At 40.8% G+C, this 18,943-nt stretch overlaps 1 protein-coding gene across 1 annotated transcript in view; it reads left to right on the top strand.

Moving 5' to 3' along the window:
• PNPLA1 (patatin like domain 1, omega-hydroxyceramide transacylase) overlaps window positions 1–17,848 on the top strand; it is a 75,347-nt gene extending 57,499 nt beyond the window's left edge. Inside the window, 6 exon segments of the mRNA XM_020999643.2 lie at window positions 2,814–3,590; window positions 11,511–11,589; window positions 12,697–12,822; window positions 16,068–16,123; window positions 16,126–16,175; window positions 17,714–17,848. Of these exon segments, the coding sequence (XP_020855302.2) occupies window positions 2,814–3,590; window positions 11,511–11,589; window positions 12,697–12,822; window positions 16,068–16,123; window positions 16,126–16,175; window positions 17,714–17,746 (1,121 nt within the window). The 3' untranslated portion in view covers window positions 17,747–17,848.
• Window positions 17,849–18,943: the final 1,095 nt, after the last annotated feature.

Genomic DNA, 18,943 nt, shown 5'->3' with positions numbered 1-18,943 from the left:
TTTTAAGAACAAGCTAAATAAATACCAGCCTCTGAATGTGAAACCTGTTCCAAAAGCCCGGGATTTTGTTCCCACGACATGGTACAATATGCCTTGCCATTCACGAATTCTGCTTCTGCTGGTGGTGGACATGTGTCCCTCTAGTGGTGGGAAAGCAACATTTCTCTCCAAACCTAGTCTACAGAATCATCCTCCAATGGGGAAGAGCACAAATGAACATTAAGGTTTTAGTCATACCTCATAGATCATAGATCACAACTTTATAGATTATAAATTCAGAAGGTTCCTTGGAGATCACCTAATTCAACCCCCTCATTTTGCAGCTGAGGCCCAGAGAGGTTGAGAGACTTTGGAAAGGTCACTCAGGAAATTTGAAATCTAGTCTTCTATTTTCCTACAGCATTCCTTGTATCACATAGTTTCTATGGCTCCAGCAGATTATCTCCCTGGGTGTGAAAGTGGCAAAGATATCAATTGAGGATTGATGCCAGGAAAGACTTCCTGCCTCACATAAGAAAGGGCTGCCTTGAGAGGCTAGGTTCTTGGTGGTTAGATGGCCATTTTTCTGGGTACGTTAGAGTGGGGATTCCTTTCATGTATTGGTTGAACTAAATGTCTAATGGAGGTCCCTTCCAATTCCCCAAATCTGTGATTCTTTGAAATTGAAGACTGTTTGTGCTGTTTGGAGCAGTACAGTTTGGAGCTACTAAGATCAAATTCCTTCCTTTTAGGGAAGAAGGTTAGGGAGGCAGCTGGAAGTGATGGGAAGGGCTCTCTTGACCTTGGACTAATTCTACATCACTCCTCCTCCTTGCTGCTTTCAGAACTCTCACTGATGTTCCATTAACATGGATGTCATTGCTTTTGATGAGACACCAATAGGAACTATGTGTGGAGTCTAGAAAATATAGTCACGTGGTTCATCCCCCTAAGTAAGTTTTATAATTAATATAAATTATCTTATCAGCAATTAGATATTAGCTATAATATCAACAGTTAATAATAGAATAATTATTTTATCATTCATCATGTAACAAACAATATGATAACCAACAGTTGATTATAGTAATTAAAATATTAATTAAAATTAAACTATAATTAATAATTTTTTCATATTCAGATGAAACAGCAAATCACCCTACTCCCCCACCCCCAGTGAAATTTCACCTGAAAAATCTCTCCTTTTATCCTTCTCCAGATACTTCCAATTGGTCCCCTGATGCTTATAATTTATTCAGAGGTACAAAGACTTTTGGTCTCCAATTTGGGGTTGAGATTTATATCACAAAGGCCCTTGGAAGAGCCACTTACAATACTGAGGCTAGCCTTTGATTGTAAGGAGGCCATCTAGTTCATTTTAGGTGAGGAAATGGAGGCCTTGAGTGACTTGCACATGCATGTATACCCATATGTATATATATATATATATATATATATATATATATATATATATATATATATATATATCTCACATATAGTGCACATATATGTATATATGTCACATACAGTAAGTGATGTTCAGTCATTTCAGTTGTGTCTGTGAGAAATGATTCATTTGGACCCCTACTCTGTTCCAATAAATATTAATCAGTTTGAGATTTTACATAAATCATACAGGATAATTAGATAAGACACATTCTTATGGTAGGCCTTTATAATGGGCCTCAAAATTTAATGTAATGTTCACTACTTAATTACCAGTTATGAAGCTCACTTGCACAACCACAAGAATGCTGACAAAGGTATCTCCATCCTGTTTTGCTCAAATTCCGTGTCTAAAGCCAGCATGAGGAGGATGTCTTGATTTTTTGGAAAGCCCCCCAACTTATTTTTTGTATATCTGGACTGCTCTTTCTTGTTCATCATGAGCAGGTGACCATCTTCTGACTGCCTAGTCAGTGAGGATGTCCTGTGCTTTGCCCAACCTGAGACCTCCCTGCTGATGTGCCATTTTTTGGATGATACATTATTTTTGGCATTCAAGAGCAAAGTCTTCAGCTAATGAGATTCTGTATTTTACCACCCTTCTTTTGTATATTTGGATGTTGAACCCTATAAAAACAAGGTCCAAGGGACCATGGGCATCTCAGATTATGAGGAAGATCTGAGGTTCACTTCATTAGAGGGGACCATGGATCCTTTAATAAAGTACCATTGGCCCAGAGCTCTGCCTCAGTTTCTTTTATTGTAGCTTTGACAGTTTTAAACCCTACAGATCTGACTCTTCATGACTCCATTTCGGGTTCTCTTGGCAGAGATCCTAGAGTGGTTTACCCTTTCTTTCTCCAGCACATTTCACAGATGAAGAAACTGAGGCAAACAGGATTAAGTGACTTGCTCAGGGTCACACAGCTAGTAAGTGTCTGAGGCCAAATTTGAACTCAGGAAGATGAGTCTTCTTAACTTCAGGCCCAGCACTCTATCCACTGTGCCACCTAGCTGCCCATATAGTAAGTGGCAGAACCAGAATTGCCCTCTAAGTTCTGAGCAAAGGGATGCTTGCTTTCCCCACTTTATAGCCTTTTATTTTTTAATTTATTTTTATTATTATTTTGGTGAAGCAATCAGGGTTAAGTGACTTGCCCAGGGTCACACAGCTACTTAAGTGTCAAGTGTCTGAGACTGAATTTGAACTCAGGTTCTCCTGACTCCTGGGCCAGTGCTCTATCCATTGCGCCACCTAGCTGCCCCTTTACAGGATTTTAAGGATCGAAATGAAATGTGTCAATATGGGTGATTTGAAGAAGTTTTGTTTTCAAGTGCTTTGTTAATGTAGGTTGCCATGAAGACGCTCATTCTGTTGTCTTTGCTAGATGGCGTCTACCTCGAGTCCCCCACCAGGAATTTAATGTTCCCACGGGTGGAAGTGTTCTGCTTTGGAAATTTGTCCCGATGCAGGGAATGGAAAGGGACTGATGAGCAGAACCCCGAGACCACACAAGCCAGCTCGTCAGAGCTCTCGAGCCACACTCTGAATGAGGCCACCAAGGGGACTGTGAAGGACGATGATGGGCCACCTGACTCCTCTGCTGGGCAGGCACCTGAATCTGTCCCTGCCCAGCTCCCTCTATCGCCAGCCATGCAGCCGTCTACAGTGTCAACTCCACCATTCATAGAGTCACCTGTGCAGTCTCCTGTCTCACCTGCGGGGCTCCCTCTCCCATCACCACCTGAACAGTCAGCTGTATCACCATTTGTTCAGTCAATGGCACAATGGCTTCCTTCACTCGGGCTCCCTCTCCCGTCACCACCTGAACAGTCAGCCTTATCACCATTTGTTCAGTCTATGGCACAATCGCTTCCATCATTCATGCAGTCATCCACGTATCTCTGCTCTGTGCAGTCACCCTCCTCACCTCTACCCATGCAGTCATCTCTATCATCTTTTGCCCAGTTGCCTGTCTCACCCCCAGGACAATCACCAGTATCAATGCCTGTGCAGTCACTTCCTTCACTCACAGAGCCATCACCAACAGTATCCCCCACGTCCCCAGCTACGTCATATCCTCCATCGGTACCCCTGCATTCACCTTCAGCGTCTCCTGTGCAGGCATCACCCGTGGAGGCCGATGCCACACCCCAGTCCCGAGGTATCACCCTCCTCCTATGGGATTTCTTATGGGCTTTTGCATCTGGAATTATTTCATAACTGTAAAAAAAAATCAGTTTAAAATAGTCACAGTTTTAAAAGTTCAGTTTGTTCTGTAGGATTCTGTTTCTATTATCTTCAGGGTTGAAGGAAAAGTCCACAGAGCCCCCTCAGTGTTTTTGCACAAGCTGAAGTCTCACCTTGAGCACCAGCTGTGCCATGATCGGACTCTGACAAAGTCAGGGAGATTTACACTTGAGTAAGAATGATCCCAAACCAGCCCTCTTCTCTTCCCATCTCAGCCCCTCCAGAGGTAGGGCACTTGTCTGAGAAGTAGGTCATCTGAGTTTTCACCTCAACTGTCACTCATTTCCCTTGTGATGATGGGCAGAGCAACTCTCAATTTCCTCATCTCTAAAATGGGAAGAATGATCTCTGCCCAGCTAACTTCATAGAGCAGTTGTGAGGCTCAGATAAGATAATGGAAGTGAAAGCTATTGGATGATGATAATAAATGTAAGATTTCACATTTACATATCAATTATTGTTACAAAGTACAACAAAGAAATTATCTCATGTGATTCTTGCAATATTACTATGTAGTCTGTCCATTTTGCAGATGGGGAAACCAAGCCCTACAGAGGAGAAGTTATTTGTATAAGGTCATAGAGCTGAGAGGAAGCATGGGAAAGTGGAAATGTGCTTGGACCTGAGTTCTTGTCCTGGCTCTGCTAACTAATGATAAGAGGTTTATATAATTCTTCAAGGTTTACAATGTTCTCTAGATATATTACCTTATTTGCTCTTCACAACAACCATGTTGTATTGTTGTAGGTGCTATTTTTTACCCCCATCTTACAGGTGAGGAAATTGAGGCTGAGAAGCTAACTGACTTGCCCAGGGTCACACAGCTAGCATCTAAGGCCAAATTGGAACCCAGGACTCCACTTCAAGTCCAGTGCTCTGGCCACTCTGCCCATTCAGTGTGACCTGAAGCAGGTCTCTTAACTTCTCTAGACTCAGCAAATATGAAACTCGACCTCCTGTGTTTCTGGAAAGCACCAAATCATAATCTTAGAGCCAGAAGGGACCACAGAGGCCATCTAGCTCAATTTCTTCATTTTATAGATGAGAAAACTGGGGTTCAGAGAAATAAAAGGATTTGCTCAAGGTGACACAGCAAACATCAGAAGTGAGATTCAAACTCAGTGCTGGAGCTGGCCTTTGTACGCATGTCTCCTGACTCTTATCCTGGCTGCTCCTGCTCAATGAACAGTATCATACAAATGAGCCATACAAATTGCAGGGATGATTGGAATTACAAAGGGAAAGTGGAAAAACTTTTATTAAGTGCTCACTAGATTCCAAGTATTGTATTAAGTACAGGAAATATGAAGAGAAAGCCAATTGGTTCCTGGGTCTTGAGGAGCTCACATTCTAATTGGAGTATAACACATACAGGAAAGTTCAGATGTTCCTTAGGGTACATGACAAAGTCCAGGGATCCTTAGATTGTACTGTTGAGAAGGGCAGGCCATGGTGGACTCTGGGTTGGCCCACGTTGTTATGGGATGGTTGGGGAATCTCTGGCTGCCAGTAGGAAGGAAGGAAGCAAACATTTATTAAGCAACCTGCAATGGATAGAGCACTAGGCCTGGAGTCAGGAAAACCTGAGTTCAAATATGATTCCAGACACTTACTAGCTGTGTGACGCTGGGCAAGTCACTTAACCCTGTTTGCCTCAGTTTCCTCATCTGTAAAATGAGCTGGAAAGGGAAATGGCAACCCACTCCACTATTCTTGCCAAGAAAATCCCAAATGGGGTCACAGAGAGTCTGAAATGACTGAAATGACTTAATAACAAAAAGGTCAGGCACTGTGCTAAGCACTTCACAAACATTACCTTTCTTGATCCTTACAATAACCCTGAGAAGTAGGAACTATTATTGTCCTCATTTTACAGTTGAGGAAACAGAGGAAGATGAAGGTTAAATGACTTGTCTACAGTCACAGAGCTAGTCTGAAGCCAGATTTGAACTCAAGTCTTCCTGACTCTAGACCCAGATCTCTATCCACTGTTCCACCTGAACTTAGAGGAACAGTTCCTACTCATTAAAGGCATCTGGCTTCAGTCAAATCTGCCACCAGACTGAGATTTGCTTGTTTATTCATTGTGAATGATTGATTCATTCTACCCTCAGGGCCCGATTCGGAACTTGCTTAACTCCATCAGGTCAAGACCATCACCAATTCAGGAACAAAGCCTTCCTTGTAACCAACTGCAGACTGGCTGGTCCTGTACTAGCCTTGTTAACACTGTGTCTGGTCATGTGTTACTTATCTGTGATAAGAGGGTGTGTCTGGGAGGGGGTGGAGGTGGAAGTCTATGGGACAGAGACGTTGTTTCACATTGGAAGAAGAAGGTCCACATGTGCTGGCATACCATGTACATTAAAAAAAAAAGTGATCTGGAACAGAACCTAAATGTATTTGAGGGAAATGTAGAATTGCTAACTTTCCAGTCCCACCAAATCACTTTCTTCAAACACATGGATGGGTGATGGTAAGAACTTTTCCATATTTCTTTCAAACGTCTATCAAGAAGTCACATGAGGGCCTCTCACTCCCACCCTGGGATCATTCCTGTTGTGCTGACCAGCTATGGGCCCAATTGACTTAACTTCTATTTCATCATCTATAGAATGGGGATAATGACAGGGTTATTGTGAGGTTCAAATGAGATAATGCGTATAGTGTTTTGTAAATTTGAAAGCACTACATAATTGTCAGTTTGTATTCGTTCATTTGAATATCAGAGAGCAACATAGTTCTTAGATATTCAAGTTGTGAGGATTCAATAAGCTAATATTAACAAAGCACTTATTAGCACAGTGCTTGGTACATAGAAGGCACTATATACATGCTAGCTATTATTATTGTTGTTGTTATATGATTCATAAATTTGAATCTTAGAACCTCAGACCTGGAAGGGACTTCAGAGGTTGTCTAATAATAGTTAACATTTACCCAGCACTTTAGGGCAGCTAGGTGATACAGTGGATAGAGTGCTAGGCCTGGGGTTAGGAAGACCTGAGTTTAAATCCAGCCTCAGACACTTACTAGCTGTGTGACCCTGGGAAAGTCATGTAACCCTGTTTGCCTCAGTTTCCTCATTTGGAAAATGAGCTGGAGAAGGAAATGCAAACTACTCCAGTGTCTTTGCCAAGAAAACCCCAAATGGGGTCACTAAAAGTGGGACACGATTAAACAATAACAACCCTGCACCTTAAGGTTTACAAAGCATTTTCAACATTTCATTTGGTTCTCAACACTGCCCTTATAAGGTAAGTAGTATATTATCACTTCCAATTTACAAATGGGGAGACTGAGGCCCAGAGAGTTTAAGTGACTTTCTTATAGCTGCAAGTAGGAAGTGGCAGAGCTAAATTATAAAATCAGTCCTTGTAGATCCAAGGTTCTGAGGTTTTAAGATTCAATTACATGAAGCATGTAACAACAATAATAATACCAACAGTAATATTTATATAGTGCCTACTATGTGCCAGGCAGTGTGGTGCTAAATGCTTTATTAATATTATCTCATTTGAGGGGGCAGCTAGGTGGCACAATGGTTAGAGCGCTGGCCCTGGAGTCAGGAGGACCTGAGTTCAAATCTGGCCTGAGACACTTGATGCTTACTAGCTGTGTGACCCTGGGCAAGTCACTTAACCCGACTGCCTAGCAAAAAAAGAAAAATATTATCTCATTTTATCCTCACAACTCAAATATCTAAGAATTATGTTCTTCTTTGATGCTAAAATGAATGAATAAAAACTGACAATTATGTAGTGCTTTAAATTATGAAAAATAGCTGACAATTATGTAGCATAGCCACCTCTCATTCCTGTGGGATTTCCTTGATAATCTATTTGCCAACAATAAATTCCATTTGTCTTTCAAGGTACCATGGTCAAGAAAAGAACCCATTGGACTCAAAAATGAAGCAGGGAATGTACAAATTATCCTTAGAGGCTAGGAACCTAATTATTGCAAATCCATGTACATCTTGTTTAGAGCCTTGAACCAAAGACAGTTATGAACCCCAAACTGAAGTGAACTGTGTTATTTTGTTTCTCTCCAAACCATGGAGACAGTATGGCACAGTGGACCAAGGGCTAGATTTTGGATTCAGAGAGTCTTGTTTTGGATTCTTCTTCTACCACTGAAACTGAGACTAGACTCATCAATTACTTGAATTGACACAAAAAATTTTAAACAATTTTTAATTTTTTGGTAATTTTACTATCATTTACTATAATTTTTCCTACCTGTAAAAGTATTTTAAAGACAAATAATTAAAAGCAGACATTATTATCTCACTTTGAAATAAGTATGTCACTTGAAACAGTTTGGTCCTTCAAATGCTCTTAAATTCCAGTCAGTCAATAGATACGTATTACATACTTACTGTGTGCCAGGCACTATTCTAAACACAGTACTATGCAGTCCTTCTATTAATCGCCTGTGTGACTTTAGTCATTCCCTTTTTCTGGACCTCAGTTTCCTCATCTGTAAAAATAAATTGTTCAGTCATGTCTAATTCTTCGTGACCCCATTTTGGGGTTTTCTTGGCAAAGATACTAGAGTGGTTTGCCATTTCCTTCTCCAGCTCATTTGACAGATGAGGAAACTGAGGAAACTAGAGTTAAGTGACTTGCACAAGGTCACATAGTTATTAAGTGTCTGAGATCAGATTTGAGCTCTGGAAGATCAGTCTTCCTGATTCTGAGTACAGTACTCTATCCACTGCCTGCCCTAAATAAGAGGGTTAAACCATATGATCTCTCAGATTCCTTCTAGCTCTGAATCAATGATGTGAAATACTATTAAAAAAAAAACCCAACCAAACCTTAACAGTTCAGTGGTTTTAACTGGCCTATATAATGTTTTTCTTTTAAAAGGAAAGGAGCATTTATTATCACCCACTATGTGGCAGGCATTTCGCTGGTTACAAATATTATCTCATTTGATCCATATAATGATGGAGGAAGGTGCCATTATTATCCTTATTTTACAGTTGAAGAAACTGAGGCAAAAAGAGGTTAAGTGACTTGACCAGGGTTATAACTGATAATCATCTGAGACTGGATTTGAACTCAAGTCTTCCTGACTTCAGGCCCAGTGTGCTATCCACTGCACCACCAGCTGCCTCAACTGAATGATAAGATGTTCTCTAAACAGAAATGGAACAAGCATAGTTCAGCTGATTTAAGTTTCAAACTGGACCAAAAAGAAAGCTCACAACAAATTCCCATGATCAATCTAGGTTTCAGTTCCCATAGTTCTTCCTTATAGTTATTGATTATTATTACCTTTTGTTTCCATATCACCATCATTTCCCAATACATCCTCCCTTGCTCCTTCCCAGATAGCCATCCTTTGGAGCAAAAAATTAAAAAGAAAAAGAAGGGGGGGAAAGCAATTCAAACAAATAAACTAATATCTTAATTGAGTCTGGCAGGAAGTGAGTTTGAATCGCAGCTCTGCCACTTACTGCCTGGGTTAATCGTTAGACCTCTCTGGGCCTCAGTTCTCTCATCTATAAAATGAGGGGTTTGGATTGAATGAGCTCTATGGTCCCTTCTAGATCTCAACATGAATAGTATACTAAATATAAGCAAGCAGATTATTATCCATAGATGCAAGAGATCAGGTTCTATTTTGGGGGAGACAGAGCATTTTGCTTGATTTTATAGGGAAGCTTTCTGGAATTTCAGAAGCTTTACTTTTATACTTTTAGAGCTGTAAGCAGGGGTGTGCTAGAAACAGCTCTAACCAGCTTGCATGAGCTGATTGTTGAATTTTCAGCGTGAATATTTAAATTTCAGAAATCAGCAATCACTACAAATCATGGCATGATTTATTGATTCTTTTAATTTTCTAGATTTAAGAAAGTGTTAATAAGTGCAGATTAAGCTTAAAAGTGTGTGTATATATACCTCTCCCCCTCCCCACAGTCTGATTGTTAGATATTTACCAGTATACCTCCGTATTGCTTTATAAACATCTGGGAATCACTATATTTCTGGTGAATGTGAAAGAAGCAGTCTCCAAGCCCTTTGTGAAGTCTGCAGGAGTGTAGTAGAAGGTTCTGGGAATAGAGTCATCACCAGACTGGAAGCCTGGTAACCCATAGGTGAATAATAATAATGAATAACTACTTGTGCTAATTTAGTATAGCACTTTTAGCTTGCAAAAAGCTTTACATATGTTATTTCATTTGAGTCTCATAATGCCTCTGGTTGGAAAAGACCTCAGAAGTAATTGAGTCTAATCCCTTCATTTTGTTTTGTTTGTATTTTTTTTTCTTTTGGCTAAGCAATGGGGTTAAGTGACTTGCCCAGGGTCACACAGCTAGGAGGTGTCAAGTGTAATCCCCTCATTTTGCAGATGGGGAAACTAAGGCCCCAAAAGTTAATTAACTTGCCTAAAATACCACAGGTATTGATTGAGTGGTAGTTCCAGGACCCGACCCTGAGTCCTCTGACTCTAAACTCAGGTCCTTCAAAAGATATTTTCTAAACTAAACGGATCCACAGTGAGGTTGCCAACAGGTTGCATTGGTGCAAGATTTCTTTTTCCTTTTCTTTTTTTAACTTTTAACATTTTTTCCCAATTATATGTAAAAACAATTTTTATCCTTTGTTTTTCACAATTTTGAGTTCCAAATTCTTTCCCACTCTCCCTCCTGTCCCCCTTCATTGAGAAGGCAAGAATTTGATAAAGATTATAGACGTGCTGTCATGCAGAACATATTTCCATATTAGTCATGTTGTGAAAGAAAACACACTCAAAAAGACCCAAGAAAAAAATGAAGAAAGTAAAAAAACAAAACCCAAAACAGCATGCTTCAATCTGCATTCAGATTCCATCAGTTCTTTCTCTGGAAGTAGATTTCATTTTTCATGATAAGTCCTTCAGAATTGTCTTTTATCTAAGCTAATTTGATCTAAGCTGATTTAAGCTAAGCCATTCACAGCTGATCATCTTACAATACTGTTGTTACTGTGTACTACAATGTTCTCCTGGTTCTGCTTACTTCACTTTGCATCAGTTCATGTAAGTCTTTTCAGGTTTTTCTGAAATCCACCTGCTCATCATTTCTTATAGCACAATAGTATTTCATCACAATCATATACCACAATTTGTTTAGCCATTCCTCAATTGGTGGACATCTTCTCAATTTCCAATTCTTTGCCACCCGAAAAGAGCTGCTATAAATATTTTTGTACATCTAGGTCTTTTTCTTTTTTGTTTTTTATCTTGTTGAAATACAGACCTAGTAGTAATAATGCTTGGTCAAAGGGTACACACAGTTTTATAGCCCTTTGGTATAGTTCCAAATTGCTCTGTAGAATAGTTGGACCAGTCCACAATTCCACCGGCAATGCATGTGTCCCAATTTTCTCACATCTCCTCCAACACTTGTCATTTTCCTTTTCTGTCATATTAACCAATCTGATAGGTGTGAGGAGGTACCTCAGAGTTGTCTTAATTTTCTGCTTCCCTATTAAGCATTGTCTTCCCCCTTCAGAATGTAAGCTCTTGGAAGGCAGGGAATGTCTTTCTTTTTGCTTGTATTTGTATCCCCAGTACTTAGCATGGTGCCTGGCACAGATTAAGTGCTTAATAAATGCTTGTTGACTTACTGAGAAAGTCACTGGCTAGGTTTAGAAATGTTCTTTACTCTAAGGGGAAAGGAAAGAAAATAGATTTTTGGTAAAGTGAAAATAATAAAATTAAATATTTGAGGCATGAAAAAAAGAAATGTTTTCTCCACCTGTTACTACATACAGGTGGCAGGCTTATCATTTGTTGTGTCAGAACTAATCCTTCTTTTCTCCATATTTCCTCCATCTAGCTTTACCTAAGACTTCAAATCAGAAAATCACTGTATTTCTGGTGAATATGAAGGAAGCCATCTCCAAGCCCTTTGTGAAGTACGTATTCCTGGAGGTAGATGGGAGTGGGCCTTTCTTTACATAAGAGGTAAGAGCAGGGCTCAGAGTGATCCAGGGACTGACTCACAACCATTTTGGCAGCCAGTGAAAACCCTGGGCCACATTCCCAGGTCAGGTAATTAAACTCCACCCTTCAAATGTCAGGATCCTTGGCTGATGTAATCTACTTTAATTCTCTGAGGCCAGTTCTTACTGGGCTATTGCCCAATGCCTGCTTTCCCTCCACAAACAGCTGCATTTTATTCCTGGGCAGCCTTGCAATCATAATATTCATAATATTCATCATTGATTCCAACTGATTTATTCCACACCTTCTTTGGTCAAAGTGGAAGACAGCTGTACCTGCTTCTCCCCCTGCCCATCTACACCTACCTCCCTGCCCTATCTTTCTCTCATACTCATTCTCAGCTAAGAATCAATTCTTAGCTGATCCCTGATTTGAGGAGAGAAGCCACAATTTAGTTTGCAGCAACAACCTGGACAGCCATTGTCTAATATTTGTATGAGTACGAGTAGTCAGGAGCCTAGCCTGACTTTGTAATGGGTGCACTGCCCAATTCATCTTCTCCTTGGTTCACCATAGGGTCTGAAATCTCTACCCACTGAGTCACACCTTTGGATGGATGCATTGTCTTTCAAAAATCCTAGTTGAAATACACTTTATACTTGTGAAGTAATCTATGATGCAATTCTTTTTTTTATGAAAAGAAAGGCAGTCTGTTACCTTCAAATACAATAGACATACCCATTAATTCATAAAACTTTGTTAAACAGAGGCCCTCCTGAATCTACTTTATTTGAATAAACTAATTCATGGATTTCCCTTTTAACGATACAGATTACAGTCTTTCTATACATATACAATATCATTCTGTGTGTCTCTTATCAGTAGCCTGAGGGATCCACTCAACACACTGGGAGATTTCCTCTTATGGTCTTATTAAGTCATTATTCTATAAGCAGGAATTAATTATTATAGGTCCCTAGGCTGAGAGTAGGAAAGTCCCTAAAGAGATCGGGCATAGGATGGATATATTTTGATGAGAGGCCAAAGACAAGCTTCACCTCTTGTATAATTGTGCCTAGGGGCCACACTGTGGATGACACACATTGGGTGAATAAGTTATTTGGAAGGAACAACCATGACACAAATGGTACCAGGAAAGACTTCTCAAGACACCAAAAATGCAATCGAGCAAGGAGAACAGAACAGTAAGTATGTCTAATGTGTCCTAAGTCTATCAGAAAGAGACAAGGGACGAGAGGAGGCTCCAAATGTTTCAGGGAAAAAAATGTGCAATGCTCACTTCTTCTAGTAAAATCCCCCAAAGGCCAACTCTTCCAACCTTCCTCCTCCTACCCCCTCCTTCAGGGTCCTGTGAACTCTGAAAAAAGAATGCCCGGGAGAGGGGACATCAGAAAGTGCTATCAAGGGAGAACGTAGCTGTTGTCGACCTACTTACAGTGGCATTGATGCCTTCAACGTTGTTCATGCCCAAGACTTCAGGCAACTTGTAACATAGTCTGGTACATGAGATTTCTCCAGACATTCACAACACAGAATAACACTCACATGAGGGAAGCTACTTAGGAATGCTAGACCTCCTTACCTCAATTCTTGTGCCATGTAGAGATAGATATTTATCTGATCTTTCTGTTCTCGAATTTTCTAGCATCTGTTGTTTTATATTCATGTGAACAGCTGAAGCAGTACTCCAAGGCCTTCCCTGCCTAAGTATGCTGCCTACTAGCAACCTCAAGGGAAGAAAGGCCAATCAAATAATCCACAACCATTTTTAGAGCAGCCTCCTAAGTTCCTGACCCTGTGCTAAGTGCTGGGGATACAAAGAAGGGCAAAACCACAAAATATTTACATAGTGTCAAGGAGATGGGTTATAAATAACAAGGTCCATATAAGATACAAATGGAATAGATGGAAAGTAACCTAAAGGGCAAAGCTTCAGTACGAAGGAAAGTCTTCTGCACAAGGAGGCATCTGAGCAGAATCTTGAAGGAAGCCTGGGATGTCAACAGGGGAGATGAAAAAAGGGAAAGAATTCTAGGCATCAGGGATGGCCAGCACAAAGATATGGAGACAGGAAGTGGAGTGTAGTATGTGAGGAACAGCAAACAAGGGGGGAAGGGAACAAGCATTTACACAGCACCTACTATGTGCCAGGCACTGTACTAAGCGCTTTGCAAACATTATGTTTTCCCATGGGGGACTCAAATAAGGATCTAGACAATGTTGAATATGGTAGAATGGCTTCTTCCCAGCCCTATAATAATCTTATCATTCATTTGTTCATTCATTCAACCAACCAACACTTACAAAGCACCTACTATGTGCAGGGCATTATGCTGCGGAACAAAGAAGCCTTTTCTCCATCCATGTCCCTCTCCCCTAACAACTTGCAATCTCTCGTAAAACAACCTTGTTTTCATTTTGTATATTTTACATACATACTTATAGTGTATATATTGTTGCCTCAGTTAAAATGTAACTTGTTAAAATGTAAACTATAAAATGCTCCATGAGAGCAGGAACTTTCACTTTTGTCTTTCTATCACAGTGCCTAACAGTGGCTCATATTTCACATCTTTGTTGATTGATTGAATTATACCTGATTCCTGTCTCCCTGTCCTTAAAATCCTGGCATTGAACCAACCTTAATTAGATAAAGCACTTACTCTGTGTCAGGAACTCTGCCAAGTTAAGGATGCAAATACAAGCAAGCAAGACAATCCCTGCCCGCAAGGAGCTTGCATTCTAATGATGAGAGACAACACAAATAGGGGAACTAGAAGTGGGAGGGTGCAGGGACAGAATGGCAGGTAAGGAAGATTCCAGAAAGAGTCCAGGTGTGAGCAAAATGAAGCACTTCTGGGGCCCTTCCTAAAATGGTGGTACCCAGGGAGGAATTTTTCAATGAGGAGAGGAGGGCCCCAGGGCAGATGTTTCTCAGGATGGTAACACAGCAGGCATGGAGAAGATGGAGGATTCTAGAGACAGTCTGCGTTACTCTATTCATTTACTCAACCTGAAAACCCAAATGTTAATTGTTTGCAAACCAAGAGGAATGGGTTTTTGATTTGTTTTTGTAATAAAAGTTCAAACATACCTAGTAAACTTGCTTCAAATGAAAGTCAGTCCATAAATATTTATTAAGCACCTACTATGTGCCACACTGTACTAGGAGTTAAGGATTCAAAGAAAGGATGGGGAAAAGCTCCTTTTTCAGGAGCTAATGGGATAGAAAATATGCAGAATTGTATACAAACAAGCTACATACAAGATAAATAGTGAATAATCGAAAGAAGAAAGACACTAGAATTCAGAGGATGGGCAAAGGCTTCTTGTGGAAGGGACTTGAAGGAAGCCCGGGAAGCCAAGAGGCAGAAAAGAGGAGGAGGAGCATTCCATGCATGGGGGATGGCCAGGGAAAATGCCCAGAGTGGGAAGATGGAATGTCTGGTGTGAGGAACAACAGAGAGGCCAGAGTCACCAAAACCTGGGAAGGTAGGAAAGAGCCAGGGTATGAAGGCTTCAAATGCTAAAGAGAGAATTTTATATTTAATCCTGGTGGTGATGGTGTGTCAGTGGAGTAGGGCAGTGACGTGGTCAGACCTGAGCATTGGGGAAATCACTTTGATAACTAAGTGGAAGATAAAACCGAGTAGGGAGAGACTTGTGACCACTGCAGTAGTCCAGGTGTGACGTGATGAGGACTTGCACCAGGTGGTGGCAGTGTCAGAGGAGAGAAGGAGCATATGTGAGAGATGCTAGGAAGGTAAAATCGAAACCTGTGTATTTTCACAACCCCTTCCAGACAGGTTGGGGTGTGTGTTCTGATCTGGGAGCCAGAACTGGTATCTAGGTCACCTAATCCAGTTCTCTGTCCAGTACACCAATAAAATAACTGATGTTTATATAGTACTTCAGAATGTTCCAAGCTTTTTAAACACGCTATGTCATCAGAGCTTCACAATATCCTGTTTGAAGGAGCTTTTACCATCCCCATCATGAGAAGCTTTCGTATCCATGATCTCACTTGATTCCTACAGCAATATTCCTGTGCTAGGCAGGGTCTTCTCCCCATTTTATCAGGATGATACTGAGGCCTAGAGGAACTAAATGATTTGTTCAAGATCACATGATGAGTTAGCATCAAAGCTGGGACTAGATAAGGGGTGAGGAACCTGTGGCCTCGAGGCCACGTGTGGCCTTCCAGGTCCTCGGGTGTGGTCTTTTGACTAAGTCCAAGTTTTACAGAACAAATCCTTTTATTAAGGGGATTTCTCCTGTGAAGTTTGGATTCAGTCAAAGGGCTGCATTTGAGGACCTAGAGGGCCACATGTCACCTTGGGGCCCCAGGTTGCCCACCCCTGGACTAGATACTAGGATTCCTGATTTCTAATCCACAGCTCTTAAATTTCCTTAATTTCTCTTGATCTAGGCCTTCCCCCTGCCTCTTCAATTCATCTCTACTTCCCAATTCTGGGACAGTTTGGGTGTCTACCGGCCTCACCCCATTGGCATGTGTCAGACATACGAAGACCCTCAGGTTTGGCAACCAGTCTTTTATATATTTTGACCCCCTCCCATTTATTTCCCATGAGCTTTCCCTGGTCATCTCTGAGCCTTTGCCTGCCATTGACTGGGGTACCCATGCATTTGTCTAGGCTGCTATGAGTCCTTGGGGACATGTTGGCCCCAATGACCTGGGCCTTTTTCCTTCCACTGCCTTCTTCTACCAAGTTTATGGCAGTTCCCACTTTCCATCATGGAAGAAAAATTTTGGTACTTTGTGTTTTACATTTCAGTTTTGTCAGATATAATACTTATTTATATATGTCATGCATATATTAATATTTGCAACCATTGCTGCTTGGAGGGAGATCCAAATGATAGAATTCCTCTTGCTGGTCATGACTCTTTCTCCCCAGGCAAGGGTTTCATATATGTTTATAGCATTTTTTAAAAAAAGACAAAATTCCATAGTCAAGATTAAGCCAGAGTTCAGAGTTTGAGGGATAGTCTTTGACACGGCAGACAGAACAGAAGTAACTCAAAATGTTGGGACACCCTAGAGAATTTTTTCCCTAACCCATTCAATCTGATCAAGGGGTAGGGAAAGGAAAATGACTCTTAATTGGATTAGCCACAGCAGCTCCTGCCCTTGGCCAGTCACCACTCTGGATCATTTTCAGGGAGACCAGAGTTCTTCCCCAATCTTTGACTTCACTTCTCTTTAGAAAGTGGTTAGGCGTTTTGATTCCAGGCTAGGACAAGGTCTCCTTGGCATTTATATACTCACAAGGTTACACTCTCATGGTCCAAAGACTTCAGATGCTGAGAAAATATAATTTCTTAATATTTCTAAAGTGGGAGGGGGCATTTAATATCCTTCCACACCATAATTTGGCTCTTTGAAACCTGTTGAATTCATACTACTCTAGTAGATAGTCTCCAAAACTTGAATATAAATCAAATTTTTGTAAATTGAATCATATTTGAAAAACATATATGGAGCTACCTAATTAATGGACTCCTGCAGTGAATCCCTTTATAAAATGGAGAATCCTGTAGAGCAAACATCCTTTGATTTATTCTCATTGTAAATCTACTTCCCTGTATAAGACTTGTTTAAAAGAAAGCTTGGCTGGGTGTGTAAAGAACACAGTGCTTTGCTAAAGCTGAGAAGGATACTATTGCTATGACAATAAGGGGGGGAGGAAATGATTCCTTGTCTAACTTTTTAGGATGTCTACAGAGCACTCTTTCTGTTCAAAAATTTTCTTCTTAAATTTTCATTAATATCGTTTTGATATCACCTTAATTTCTGAATATATCCCTTCCCTTCCCCTACCCAATGAATCTCTCTATTAAGAGAGAACAAGGGGGTGGGAAAAGAGAGAGAAACAGAGAGAGAGACAGAGAGAGAGACAGAGAGAGAGAGAGATTTTGGTAAAACCAGAACACTGATTGTGTCGGACAATATATACAATATCACACACCCATAGTCACCTAACTCTGCAAAGAAGGGAGGGGAATACATTCTTCTAACTTTTCAACGCAGCATAAAACTATTTCTCCCACTAGGTATCTACACACCTCGACAGGGACCAGAAGTAGCCTCCGTGTGACTTTGTGGGGGGCTTTCTTTTGCCTCCTGTGGTATTCTGGATTGACCACAACTCACTCCTCTCCCATGGCTGTGCTGTTGGTTATGGAAAGTCTGGCTTTCATTTGTTTGGGGACTTCCGAGTCAAGATAACCTTTCAGTGGCCCTGAGCATTTGAGAACCTCTGCGAAGACAGACCCCTCAGCTGGGCCTCTTATGTCGAGGGGCAGAAAGGCCACCCAGATGGGCAATTCTTTCCTGTGAATCAGCAGTGTCCCCAAGAACCAGCTCCTGGATATGAAACCCATCAGGCCCATTATATCTGAGCTGCCAACATTCCTTCCTGTTTGTAGTGCCTATATATTCTCTTCACTGCTGTCTCCATTTGGTGCTATATAGATACAGTATGGGGGGGGAGTTTTTTTTAAAAGGACTAATTACTTTTCCTTTTTTTTGTGCCCCCCATCATCTGTTCTGTGCCCAACTTTCAGCCAGTGGAATTCACCTCTGGGTTCCTAAAGTCCTGAATAAAAGGGCAGGAGGCATTTTGTCTCAAGGGTCCCCAGGCCAGTTCAATCACTGGGAATTTGATGAGGCCTTCATGCCGGGTATCCTCCCCAGCTGCTGTATAGTTATTCTAAGAGGATTCTGAATATCCATCCTCACTTCTTTAAATCTCTTTAAGAAGGTCCATTTCTACTGTTCACAAGAAGGCTCAAAAAAAACCTCCTGGCTGATGCCATTTGCAAAACAAACAGATGACTTAGTCCTAGGGCTGGGAAAAGAGTTTGTTTAACAAAATATGTGATGCAAAATCAATATAGCATATTGGAAGAGTGAAAACAGAAAACAAAGTGTGTTCCCAATCGATGAGCCTTCCAGAAAGAGTAATAAAGTACATTTATTTTCATGGGCAAAATTGAGTCCAAAAGTGCAAACAATGAATGTGGTGTGAGTAAGAGGAGGTAGGATGGGGGAATATATTTAAATGGGGTCATTTAACATAATATAGTTTTTGATGAGCTCTGTTTTCAATGGGCTTCTAAGTAGGTGATCCTGTGATCACCTCCCAACCTGAAATCATTCCCTTGAAAAGGCACATACACTTTCAAGATGTCTGATGGGAAGCTCCTTTGGACATCTCTTCTTTCATCTGTTTCCCTTTGTTGAGTTTTTGGTATCAACACAAGGAGGAAAATCCCTTCTTA

Source organism: Phascolarctos cinereus, unplaced genomic scaffold (assembly GCF_003287225.1).
Source record: "Phascolarctos cinereus isolate Bilbo 61053 unplaced genomic scaffold, phaCin_HiC Scaffold_5;HRSCAF=322, whole genome shotgun sequence".
Classification (NCBI taxonomy): Eukaryota; Metazoa; Chordata; class Mammalia; order Diprotodontia; family Phascolarctidae; genus Phascolarctos; species Phascolarctos cinereus.
Note: the sequence above shows the minus strand (reverse complement) of the source record. Positions and strands in the feature narration are given on the sequence as shown.